Below are 13,951 nucleotides of genomic sequence, written 5' to 3'. Positions count from 1 at the left end.
CTGTAGCACATCACTGAATGACAGCATATAGATATTGATCAATGGTGGTGACAGAGAGGTGTCTTTTTAGCACTCCAAATGTCACTTTATGGATAGTTGGTGGAAATTGAGTGAATATATTTCAAGGCAATATCTGTGTCAGTGTCTATTCTGTTAGATTATGGGGAGGACAACATGGTTCACAGTATCATAAGCCGCTTAGAGATTGATGAGTATTAGGATGGCTTGCTTGTATTCATCATGGTGTTGAGGACCTTTTCTGTGTTGTTGTGAAACCTGACTATTGATCATGAAGGAGCTTTTGTTTGTCAAATTTTTGCTGGAATAATGTTGATTAGTTGGTAGTTCTCTAAGAAGTGCGAGTCTGCTCTCAGTCTCTTAAAAAGGTAAGTGACAATACTATTCTTAATGGGCTGGTACTAGTGCTCTTTACAAGGGATGCATTGACCAGGTTTGTTATTCTGCTTGTTCGAATTGCTTCATCAACTAGGGAAGTTTTGGCTCTCATAGATGGTGAGATGGGAAATGGAGAATAATGGATGGGTGTTTGTTCATGGAGGTACTAATGAGGAAGAGGGACTAAAGTTGCATAGAAGGTGTCAGTCAACATGGGAAGGGACATCGAGTTGCTTGTACATTTTATGAAGCACAGGAGTTATCCAATCTGTCAGGGGCATCAGTTGCTTCTGAGTAGTCATTTGACGGTGAGTTGGGTGGAAGCAACTGAACACAAAGAAAAGGTAGATGCTGCAGTTCGGCTGCATAGGTATCTCAGCAGAGTGTGGATTGCATAGGGATTTGAGGAGTTGACAGCAATGATTGGGTGGGTGAAAATCAACACCCTTGATTCAAATTTGCAGCAGTGAATAATCTATTTGGATCGGATGTAAGATCTATTTAGCTAAATGGTGGATAACATCTATAGTCTATAAACCTGACCTGGTGACAAACACTGAGAGAATAAATAGAGGCACTCTGTTGCCCCTGACTGAAGTAAGTGGGAGGAGGTGAGCACACTGCTGACAGAGCCTTTACAATCTTAAATATGAGTTAGCAGTTTACAAGGGATTTTGTGATTGTGTGACCATTTGCGCCAGTTCCTCTCTGCATCCACCTTGGGTTTAAAGTTTGTTGGTCCTGTGCTGTGAAAATCTTTACGTCAAAGACGTTTTGCAATGGATAATTAATCACATACTGGTTGGGCGAAATGCACTCACCCCACTTAATACTCTGAGGGAGAAGTATTCCTCTCTGAAAAAGATAGGGAATCGGATGGTGGTATTTATTGATGTGTAGGTAGACAAAATTACTGTGATCTATTAGCAGCAAAGAAACCTTCTACCAGTCCAAAGTGACAGACTGGGGGAAGTAAGGTAGTTTTTAATGCAGTTTTTTGAATGCTTTCAATAAACTATATAGAGATGTGTGCATGTGACAGTTCCACTGAAAATATATCTCGTTAGTATGTTCAGGAAGAGAGAGGATGAAGTCCCATAAGTGACAATGCATCTTTTTTTCCTAAGATAAATTCAGTGTGTGCCTGAGCCTTGTCAGATAGTCTAGTACATGGTTCAGCATTTTAACACTAACAGGAGTGAGACAACACATCTACAAAGATGTATTCCAAACAAGAACAGAAATCATGAACAGGCAAATGATACTGTGGAGCATCCTCCATGTTGTGTGGTCCTCTAAGATTATCCTATTTTAGGACAGTAGTTCAACTGCCATGTTTTCATTTTGTTCCCTGGAAAACTGCAAAACAGAACACTCCTAAAATTCACAACAATCCCTGTCAGAAACCCTTTCAGAGGGCAAAGGGGCAAGCAGGAGTTACTTTGCCATTCTGTGGTGGTTGAGGCCTTTTACTCCTTATGACCCAGGGCATTACTTACTATGAGCTCTGAAGCAACTGGGCTAAGTACTCCTTCAGCACTTGACTCTCAGTGTTAGTGTGGATCGAGCAGTGGATCGATCAGTCCAGTGCTTCTCAGGAGGAGGTAGGAGCAGGGTGAACACAAGCCCACAACTTGAAATGCATTCAGGAGTCCCCAATAAATGAATGCCCCATCAAGTGCATGGTAATATATAAAAGACAGCATCTATTTACAAACACAAAGTATAATATGGCGCACCACAAATAATACACACAGTCTTCTCAAGGCAGGCCCACTACTGTTCCCCGGGTCAGCTTCCCAAGTCCCTCTCTTCCCATCTAAGGTTGTGTTTTTCCCCAGCTAAGTGAGGTAACGTCCAAGCTAGGCCCCGCTAGTAAGTTCAAGTTTTAGAAGTTCCACAGTGGCGTGGTGAAAGTCAAAGTATCCTCATGCCCTTGCTCCTACGTCAGAGCATGTTCCGCCGATGGCCCGGTATTCAGCTTACTCACTCTCTTTGGAATGCCGGGTTGGAGGGTACAGGCGGAAATCTACAGCCTGGCGATGAGCAGAGATCTTGGATCCTGTGGTCAGAGCTGCAGGCTTCCACAGCGCTCCTCCGATTATACGTTGTCTTATCCAGGTGGCTGATTGACACCTGATCTGTTCGATATAAGTCAATAAGGACGCTCAATGAAGGACCACACGCCAATTATGAATACAATTTAGCTTTACTAGAATTTCAGGTAAATGTATGCATTTGGCACATCAACATGGTAGAATAAAAATAGCAATGAAAAGCATCTATTTATATATGAGTACACTACAAAGAGCATCCATGTATATATGAGCAAAGAGTTAATTGACAGATATAAGCTTTGATTAACTGTATACCAAAATGCGTCACACTACGATGTTCAGGAAGTAAAATATAAACAAGCTGAATACTTCAGATAAGCTTTGATTAACTGCATACCAAAAATGCATGTTTCAATTACTGCAGCAAGCTCACACTACGATGCTCAGAAAGCAAAATATAAACGAGCTGAATACTTCAGATTATAAACACAGTGCAAGCATAATAATGGAGCAGAGAAACAAAGGACTTTCATCCCTGTGTGGAACTTAACTTGGTCCACGAAATGCTGGGAAGCCCTCTACCGCCCGCTTGGACCTCTCTCCCCCTCAAGCATCACGGTCTCTAAACAGCAAAAACAGGGAGGCAGCGCTGCGCTCTGGGCCTGGAGACGGCAGCTTTCACAACCCCATCTGCGAGCTTCAAATCCCTCACCCGCAATTCAGTGCTTAAATAACTTGAAGCTTGGATTCTATCCCTTTCTGGCATTTTCTAGCTATGTTATCAGCACTTTTCTCTTGGCTGCTCTGCCATTCCCTAGCCATTGTTTTCATTCCATCTTCTCCCTGTACTCTCGTTCTCAAGGTTGAGACGGAGTCTCCTACACAAACAAGCTTGAAAATAACATTGTGAATTTTTCCACTTTGTTTGGGTTCCAGCAGGCATCACGCTCATCTACACTGCTCAAGCTAATTAACCCTTCGCGTCACAATGTCTTCCGCACCTTTCCCTATACTGATCATACGGTAAGGCTTCCTCAATCTGGCAGCAGGTCTTGGGTGCTGCTGGATTTGGGAAGTTGAATTGTTGCACCTCTTCCATGGGTCAGTGCCCTCTCCACAGCTGCATGCTGCTTTAAGGCAAAAGCCATCTCACTTCACCTGCCCCTCCTGCTGGCATATGGGGGATCATGAACCGTGGCACACAGGGCGACAGCCCCTTCAGGTCACAGAGCTGCACAAGGTGATGGTCCTGCTCTCATCATAGTAGTGCACAATGGCAATAGCCCTCAGTCTTTTCTTCAACCCTCTCCTGACCCGAGTCATGAGAAGTACCAATAAGGTTATGGCTCTCCTATGTTCATGGCGCTGTACCGGGCAACGGCTGTTCTCTTGTCACAGCAAGGCAGCTTATTCTTTACCGTGGGCTCCACTTGACATAAAGGAGTTGCAACAGCACACATGGACAGACAGCCCTATCGGTGCAGCAGCCCTGACGGACCTGAATGTTACACTCAGCTCCCAGGATACACTCTCCTGGATTCCCACTGGACCTTGGTCTATCCAGGCAATCTCCTTCTCCTCAAAGGGTCCTCTTGCCTTGGGTCAGACAAAAGGTGGTGCTCCAAGCTCCAGGCAAGTATTTTTGGTTATCTAGGGTGATGTCCCATCACCAAGCATGGAACACTGTCAGACCCTTGATCCTAGTCCTGATTACACCAGGTAGAATGTGTGCTGAGCCTCTGCATGCTGATGTACAGCTCAGGTTTGACAATCTGGGAGTCTCAAGCTCCCGTTTTTTTATAATCCATTTCCAGACACAAATGTAATTAAGGGCCAGATGTAGGAAGGGTTTTGCGACTCGCAAACGGCGAAAAACGCCGTTTGCGAGGCGCAAAAGCCTCTCCGCGATGCAGAAATGCATTTTGCGAGTCGGATCCGACTCGCAAAATGCGTTTCCGACTCGCAAATAGGAAGGGGTGTTCCCTTCCTATTTGCGACTCGCAACGCTATGCAAGTTCATTTGCAACCGCAAAAGCGGTCGCAAATGAACTCGCAGTTACCATCCACTTGAAGTGGATGGTAACTCATTCGCAAATGGGAAGGGGCCCCCATGGGACCCCTTCCCCTTTGTGAATGATCACAAAAACAATTTTTTAGAGCAGGTAGTCGTCCTATGGACCACTGCCTGCTCTGAAAAATACCGAAACAAAAGGTTTCGGTTTTTTTTTCTAAGTGCAGCTCGTTTTCCTTTAAGGAAAACGGGCTGCAGATAGAAAAAAAATAAACTGCTCTATTAAAAAGCAGTCACGGACATGGTGGTCTGCTGTCTCCAGCAGGCCACCATCCCCGTGAGTGCCCATACTCGCAATGGGGTTGCAAACTGCGGCCCACCTCATTAATATTAATGAGGTGGGTCTTTGAGACCCCATTGCGAGTCGCAGAAGGTGTCTGAGACACCTTTCTGCATGGCAAATTGCGAGTTGCAATTTGCGAGTCGCACAGACTCGCAAATTGCAAGTCGCAATTTCCCTTTTTCCTACATCTGGCTCTTAGTGTCTCTGTTTTGATGTTCATGTTTTGGGGTCGAGCACTCTGAGGTGCCCACTCCTTTGTTGTGCAGTCTGTCACAGCAGGACAGTCTCCCAACTTGATAACCCAACACACATGCCATGGCAGTGACTAAAAGTTCATACCTGATTGTCAGCCTCAATGATACTTGCATCAAAGGGGCACCTAAGAATTCCAGCCCTACTTCTTATGATTCCTTCATGAGCCCCATCTCCTTCCTGGGACATGCACAGGCCCCCTTTTATCAGTGACATTTTTCAGAATGAAAGTGCCCCTTTTGAAGTATTCCAAAGAACCTGGCTCTTTCTTCCTCCACTGTGTGTCCTACTCAGCTCTCAGGGAAGCCGTAGTCCACAAATCTATCTGGGGGAATCCTCTGCCTCCACATGTTCCACCAGCTAGTCCATAGGGTTCGCAAACTAGACCCACAGGCCTCATGCACTGTACCACTCCCAGACACTTGCACATCCTTAGCCCTGCAACCAAACCTGTGTGTAGTTTTAAAGGCACTGCTGCCTGGGCACACATGCATAACAGCACACCATGTAACAACATTCATGCAGGCCTCCATTCACTGCTGCCAAAGACATGTTAACAAGCCTTCATGCACTGCTGCCATAAACCTACATACATAACAGTGCTCCATGTTTGAAGACATGCACACAAGCCTTCATGCATTGCTGCCACAGGCCTAAATGCATAACAGCGCACTGTGTAAAGATGCATGTGTTTCCAGTCCTCCACTCATCCTGAACAGCTTAGCACACAGCAACAGAACTTTGATTGAGTGGGCCAGTAGGCCCCACTCCTGCAGAACTGATAAACCCGGCTTGGCCATGCTACCGACTATTCATTAAAGAAGTGGTACGCTGCCACCATTGTGCTCAGGATACTTTGCTTTTGGTAAAGGCAGTACCCCTTCACCACTTTTGGAAATGGCCCTTTCTGCAGGGTTGTCCTCAAACTTTTTGCCTTTCTCCTCCTATTTTTCTGACCCTCTTTTTGTTGGCTCAAGGACTCTCGGTACTTTACCACTGCTAATCAGTGCTTACGTGCATGTGCTCTCTCCCCTAAAACTTGATATAATTGGCTTACACCAGTTTGGCTCTTTTAATTTACCTATAAGTCCCTTGTAAAGTGGCATACCATACCTATGGCTTGTAAATTAAATGCTACTAGTGGGCCCGCAGCACAGATTGCGCCACCCACAAAACTAGCCTTTCAAACCTGTCTCAGGCTTGCGACTGCAGAGACTGCATTCACAGTTTACTGCCACACTGACTTGACAAGTCAAACTACTTGCCAAGGCCTAAACTCCCTTTTTGCTACACCTAAGTCTGGAGAGAGGGGTTGGTTTGAAAGGGTGTTGTGCTTCACTTGAAAGGGCTCTTTTGAAGTAACCCCCAGAACAAAGGCATTTCTTAGTATAACTAGAGGGGCTGTAGCCCCTTAATTTTTAGAGCACTTTTGGAACTTGGACCGCACCTCTGCCAGAGGAACTGCTGGGCTGCACAAAGGACTCATCTCGATTGCTTTTCTGCTTGTTGCACTGCTGCCAGCCTATTCCCTGAATTTGTCCCAGTTAAGGCATTGCTGTGTGTGCCCAGGAAGAACTGCCTGCTCCTAATGAGGATGGTTGTTCCCCTCCCACCCCCCACTGTCCGTGTGGGGGACGAGGAGAAAGGAGAAGCGCAGCAAAGGCCGGCAGGCAGGCTCCTCCTGGTGCCCCTGGGGGACAAGTGGGCACTCGCAGTGGAATCCAGAACCCCCCCAGGCTTTGTGTTGTGCTGATAAGATATGGGTCTGTTCACTGTTGGGCCCCGGAGCTCTGTACAGGGGATCCTGCAGCCCGGAGGAGAAGTGGGCCAGATTTCCCCTGTGACTCGGAGAAGAGCGGACAGCAAATAGGATAGGGCCAACCCTCCCCACGGGTACTTGGAGGAGTACCCCAAGTCAGGAGCTGCACCACGTGGATGTGGGTAGCTCTCCCAAGGTGGTCTTGCGCAGGGGGACCCAGAGAGGTCTCCCCTCCGATGAGAGAGGCGTGTGTGTCTCCCCCTGTGGCAGCATACCTTCGGGGGCATTTTTGTTTACACCAGCCACATGCGGGACAGGATATAGACCTCATTGGAGGCCAGGTTCCTGTGGCTGGGAAAGGGTACTGCACCTTGGAGCTCCTGTGTGGACGGGGTGTGCTTTACTTACCGTACATCGTGGAAAGAAAGCGCAGTTGCGCTGTGATCTTCATTTGGAAGGTGCATCTGGACGGCATGACATATTGGCCTTGGGTGCTTCTGCCCTCATTGTGATGTTGCATCTGTCATGACCTAATGTATACCCAACACCATTTTGTATTCTGTTGGGATTGGGAGTGCATGGTGGAACCTATATTAATATGCACTGAGTGGGTAATAATTTACGCTATAGGCACTATGGAAATGTTTCATTATGTTTGCGTTCATGATGCTAATGGTTTGACTACTGCCTGATTGGTACAGTATTACTGGTTCATGCATTTGTGATTCAGGTCGTTTTGGCCTAAGTAAGTGTTTGCAGTATGAGACCTATATATTTATATAACCTTGTGTGGAGTCTCTTTTGTGGTTTATTTATTGTCACTTTTGTGTGTGTCTCACACAAATGCTTTACACATGACCTCTGGGGATAAGCCTGACTGCTCTGTGCCAAGCGACGAGGGTAAGCATGGGTTATCTTTGGTGTATGACTGACTTGCCTGGACTAGAGTGGTGGGTTCTGCCTGACTTAGGTACATACCCTAGCCAACCAGAAACCCTATTTCTAACAACCACAATGAGGGTAGTATATTGTACACCCTTCCTGTTCTAACCAGACTGCAATCTATGAGAAAGGCCTAGATCATGGTGCACATGCATGAGCAGTGTTCGCTCACGACCAGAATGTATTACCAAGGATCCACATATCACCCCAGCTGGGGCACTTCAGGCAGGGATACACGTCTATTACCATGCGAGGGACTTTTCCGACCTAACAATCCCTAAAATCTGTGTAGCACCAAGAATAGTTTTAATTGTGATCTAAATCCATTATATTTTTTCACATGCTACTTTCTTATCATTAGATCCTCAGTTATCTGTTCCAATTCACATCAATAGAAATGGGATGTTGCTGTAAGTGGACAAATGGCAGAACCTTTTCACCAAAAAATATAGCATCCACCCTTCATGTAACTTTCCACTTAAATAGAACCATGAAAACTACACATCCTACAAAACTACACTAAAAATGGCAGAGGTCTGCTTTACAATAGCAATCATATCAAATTAAGAGGGCACTCCCAGGTAGTTATTCACCACGATCAAATAGAGTCTTTGATTTTACCAGGGGCCCTGTGAATCCACTTCAGTCAACTACCTGGAAGTGCCATCCCTCCTGCATAATATTGGTTGATTAATGCCTAACAGCAATTAAGCTGTCAGCACCTGTCTGCAAAATGTCACCCAATATAGATAAACAAGCCCAGCCTTCATCTCTGCTTCTGGTCACTGTTTCTCCACTGAGCTTAATTTACAGCACAGACAAAAGTCAGTAGTTAGTGTAACAGATCTAAGAAGTGCGATTGGCTGAGCAAATGTCAGGATTTCAAAGAGGTCACTAAGTATTATTATTATTGTGCTAGCCTTCTTTAGTATCAGGAAAAATGCACAGAATGAGATGCTTGCTAATCTCTGAATCTATCATAATATGGGAAATAGATTCCAGCCAATAATTTGCTAGGAGTTTATCGTGTGGCATTTGGTACCTGTATGCAAGTTTAATTTGGTTTCTTGGGACTTGATTACGAGTATTGGCACGGTGCAAACTCAACATACGGAATTTACATTACTGTGCGGTAACAATGCACCTGGACCCTACGGTTATAATTTTAAATCCTTGGAATGGTGAAGAATTGCTTGGGACTTGATTTGCCAGTCATAAAACCTCACTGAATTCCCAGTTTCTTGGGGGTTTAATGCATACATTTTCCGCTTGCTATGAGCAGGTGGTAAATGTATGCTGCAGTCTCTGTGTGGGGCAGGTTATACTACTGAATATCCACTCCCAGAATGTTGTGGTATAAGAATAGCAAGGACAAATATCGACAAAAAATTATAGAAAGGTCAGTGCATATAGAGAAGCACAGATTTACTATTCCTAACTCCACATCTTTGTATCTTGAATATATATATATATATATATATATATATATATATATATATATAAAATTGTAGGCGAGGTGCATATATGTGGAGTTAGGTATAGAAAGTCTTGACATACTTACCCGTCGATATTTTGCCCTCAGTATTGTGCTCCATCGATGTCAATATTCAGGGTACACACTTTTGGGGTAGAGGTGGAGGGAAGGGAGGTTGGAAGTTGGGAGGGAAGGAGAAGTTAGGTTCTAGTGGGGGAAGGGGGCAGCATTGTATGCTCCCCTCTGCAGGAAAAAAAAATATAGGGAAAGAGGTTTGGTGGCTGCTGCAACGAAATCCTCATACGATTTGTCTGGGCGGAATTACTGCCTGATAAAATCATTGCTAAAACACCTGTACAAACCAGGTGCGGCAACACTGGCCCACTCTGAATCAGGTAGAGCTGAATTCCATACAGAAATTCTGCTCCATGTAACTTGGTCCGCCTGACTTAAAATCAGGGGCCTTTAAGTCTAGTGCCTGGTAGGACAAAATAAGGACAGGATCAGCCGCCTCCACTGATTCTCCATTGCTTATTTATTCTGGAAGCAGATTTGTATAAGGAAACACGTCACGAGATCAGATCCATCACTGTTCTTAGGTAGAGACAATGACAAATTGGCCACTAAAGTCTGCAGACTCGTTTGCATGAAAATTGCCTTTTCGTGGAGTTGGGTGGCCCTTCTTGGAAATGATGAATGGTCCCATGTGTACTGCTGACTTTCCTTCTTCTGACAGACAGAATATCCGAAGTGCAATGCGTGGAACTTATTACCGGGAATAAATGAGACTTAATTCTAAGTGGATTTGCATTTCTTTTACAGCGTTTTACAGGAAACCAGGTTGCAAAGATCTTCAAGCAGAAACCTGACGCCTATGCACAAACCGAGGTCAGTCTTGCCATTTATAGAAATGTTAAGCTAAGTACGCCATTTAATGTAATCTTTAGATAACTAGGTTTTCACATAGTGCTTAAACTCGACCAATGCCTTGTTAGAAGTCAGGCCGCAAATTTAGATCACTGGGCAAACGAAAGTTTGCACAGGAGTCCGAAGCTTGAGTTGTGCAGTTTTTCCCTGACATATGTGACATATTTCCTGGGATAAAACTGGAAGAAAATCCTCTGGAAGGAGACATAACACAGCCATGCAGAGTTGCATGTTGTACCTCACTTTTGGTGGAGAAATTCATAAACAGGAGAGATTTAATGTATGGGGAACATATCCCACCAAGGGATAATTTTATTCAACGGATGTGGTAAATAGCCAAAGGGCTCTGAACAGCATGGAACAGAATCCAAGTCTATCTAGTGGTTTGCAAAGTTGCAGATGTTATGTTTGCAATCTTCCCAAAGGTTGATGGAAAACCTTTGCAGCTTCACAAAGTTTGTGACGTTTTTTGCTTTGGGACTTGCACATACAAACATGACTTTTCTGTAACGTCTATCTGTTTAATGCTGGAAATATGGTTCTGCGGGTGTAAGCTTTGCAGAGGAAGTTTAGGCCTCGTCCAATCTGCCTGCTCGTCCCATTTTAGTGCAAACACCCTTTTGTAACCGAAACAGGATTTCAAGCCAGGCACAAGTTGCATCTGACACAGGATCTTACTTGATGCAAGTGTTAGGTGCAGAGTGAGTGCATGAGGACTTTGCACATTCCATAACTGATGCGTTCATACGCAATTTATGTGTAATTCCACGTTACCAGGTTACAGCCTGTTTTAGAATCCTATGCAGATTGCACATTCACAAATACTGCCCCCTGTGGTAGGCGTTAATATTGGGTATGCGGTTTTCTATCAGGATTGTGGGTAATATTCGTGGCTTTACCGTTCTTTTCTTCCCATGTCCATTGTATCTAGCAAAGCGGTCCAGTTTGTGATCACACGAAGTTAAAGTCCACATACTTTTTCCAGCATGGAGGGTTGTTGCACATGTGCAAGTAAAGTGATTGTTCTAGCTTAGCTTGGTTGGCCTGTCTGCATGCCGTTAAGTGAAAACAATCATGCAATGTGGAAAGAAAATGTGTACAGGCAAAGGAAAACTGGGGGAAAGGACGAAAATTAAAATTGACTCATCGTAAGGCATATGTGGTACTTAATTTCTCATCCAATAACATCACAGTCTTTGGCATATGTACTCACGTTAACCTCCCCGGCACACACCCTTCCCTCCAAATCACAAAAAAGTCTACGGGCTCCCTGTCAACAAAAGACCATTTATTCCACCAGAGTACAGTTCAATTCTGCTTTGGTGTTGGAATGCTTTACCACATCCAGAAGCGCAGCTAATAGCCGCTCAGGGTAAAGACAAGTCACCATCACCTCTCTTTCTAAACGGCCAAGTTCCTGATCATTCCAATAGTAATGAGCAGCGATCGACTGGCTTGTACTTTCCTTAAATGGATTGTCCCGGATGACAAGATTGGCAGGCTTGCCACCCAAACCCTATCTGATCTGCCGAGAGAATCATCACGCTCACTTCTTCAACACCAGGTGTGTCTGATACTGTTCAATAGCAAGCGGTAGTGCAAAAAGCTCAGTTGGTTTTCATAGCAGTTCAGAAAACCACCCTCTGAACCCGGGGCTACTCACCATACTCCTCTCCGTGAACGTGCACCGCCAAGTGCCCACCCCTGTACTTATGTCCTGCTTCCGTGTATTTGCTCTGTTTAGCACTGCTGTTACCAAGACTACTGGTTCACTTCAGTAAGTATGAATTATAAACTGCCGACCTTAATCTGTAAAACTGTTGATGGCACTGCTGTTAAACTGCAGACCTTTAATTTAACAACATCTCTTTCCCACTGCCTTATTAACCCCTGCACCAACCTTTCTTGCCTCAACCCTCTCCTCTAATAACATCCAACCCCCATGTACTTCTCCAAGGTTCTTCTTCTGCAAGCTGTGAAAAAAACGTTCCGTTGTGCTGTGCCCCCCACCCACATTCAAAACAGCTCTGAAGGCCCCTTGCAGGCTGAAAACCTAACCTGTAAGAAAACCGCTGTTCAATGGATTAGTGGCTTAATTGTTCCTCCATAGAAACCCTGATGTGAATAAAGAGTAATCAAATTTCTCGTACACCAACAGACGTTCATTCATCTACCTAATTATATGATCACATCCAGAACTGATACTGCGCCTAAGTCGAGCTGATTGATTGCTCTCTGGCAGGAATATGTTTATATTAATAAATAAAATAGAAATACGTGCAAATGAGTACAGCCCTGCTACTGTGTTAACATAGGGCCTGATTTAGAGTTTGGTGGACGGGTTGCTCTACAACATACGTGATGGACATCCCATCCGCTGTATTACAAGTCCATTATATCCAATGACACTTGTAATATGGCACATGGGATATCCATCACATTTGTGTCTGAGTAACTTGTGTGCTGAACTCTAAATCATGAACTTTGTCTTGAATACTTGTTTGGGCCCGCCCACATTGCTAAGCCCTGTCCTGTTAGTGCCATAGATTGAATATGCGCTAAATTTAAGGTGATCATTTTGATGGTATTGATTTCAAGATCAAACATCAAATTGAATTCATTGAACGTCCTTGATCATTTGCCTGGGCATTTAGGTCCTGTGCCTATTTAAATATTGCTTTGTTTAGGGAATCTGAATGTTGTTCTTTCCTGTATTGTACATCTGCAATTCATAAACATTTTCATGATAGGACCACTCCTACATTAACACAGTCCAGTGGATTCCAGTTAGTATTTCTTCAAAATGTCTGCTCATGTTTCAAAATGTAATTTCACCCTGTATTAAGCAAGATATACTGATGTCAAATATTTACATGTTAAATTTGTCTGCATCTAGGAATATTAACAATGAATTTGTGCATTTCAGTAATGTGTCTGTTTTCCCTCATAGAGAATTTCATTAGTCAGTAGCTTTGCGGCTTCCTTGTTTCTTGGTGATTACGCAGCCATTGATTATAGTGATGGTAAGTCAGTCTATCAGATGTTATGTGTCATCATATTCTTTACTCCCCAGTATACAGCAACCCTACCAAATTAAACTGAAAGCCAAAAATGCCATTGTCTTGAAATTGCTGTGGAAGTGTGAAGGGCTATAGCAATTGTGCCCACAAACGCCCTAAGCAGTTGCATATCAGAGACTTTGAGGTCAGTTTTATTTTTTGGCACTCAGTTCATCTTGCACCAGGACGACAGAGCATTTTACTTTATCGCCCTGACAGAGGTCCCTACTGTCAAATTTATAAATGCCCGTCGAGCTGGAGGACATTTAATGCGTTGACAGGAACAGCCACAAAAATCCTACAGGCCGTTGATGAGGCACTTTTTGGTGGTATATGACTTTTTTGTAGCTCTCTACTGTTCTAGGTTTGGAGGGCCACCAAAAATGTTGAATCTGCAAGTATATAGTCCTTCTTTCTCGTGCATGTCCTTCCCCTGGGGACTCACAACACAATTGGATGGTTTTTACTCTGCTTTCAGCTGTAGGCAAACTCTTCTCATGAAATAACAGACTATCTTGATATTTTCTAACATTCAAATTAACTGAGAACCAGTGATGCACGTCTCTGGTTTGCATGCACCTTTTAACTTAATAAAAAAATTCTTCCTTGTCCTGTGGCCACAAGAATGAAATCTACCAAGATCAAAGGAGTTTGTTTTTTATTTCTAGCTCATCAGGTTGTCGAGAAAGGTCATCTGCTTTACTGTTTTGTTTCCCAGGACTGTAGAAAAT

At 44.1% G+C, this 13,951-nt stretch overlaps 1 protein-coding gene across 4 annotated transcripts in view; it reads left to right on the top strand.

The window, feature by feature from the left end:
• The window catches only part of XYLB (xylulokinase), an 830,291-nt gene that overhangs the window by 150,316 nt on the left and 666,024 nt on the right, over positions 1–13,951 (top strand). For all 4 annotated transcript variants that reach the window (XR_011199144.1, XM_069211091.1, XM_069211089.1 and 1 more), the window contains 2 exons: positions 10,057–10,122; positions 13,112–13,184. Coding sequence is in view for 3 of the 4 variants with exons in the window: in XM_069211091.1 (XP_069067192.1) it covers positions 10,057–10,122; positions 13,112–13,184 (139 nt within the window). In the remaining variant the exon portion in view is untranslated. The remainder of the gene's footprint in view (positions 1–10,056; positions 10,123–13,111; positions 13,185–13,951) is intronic.

This window comes from Pleurodeles waltl, chromosome 10 (assembly GCF_031143425.1).
Source record: "Pleurodeles waltl isolate 20211129_DDA chromosome 10, aPleWal1.hap1.20221129, whole genome shotgun sequence".
Lineage (NCBI taxonomy): Eukaryota > Metazoa > Chordata > Amphibia > Caudata > Salamandridae > Pleurodeles > Pleurodeles waltl.
Note: the sequence above shows the minus strand (reverse complement) of the source record. Positions and strands in the feature narration are given on the sequence as shown.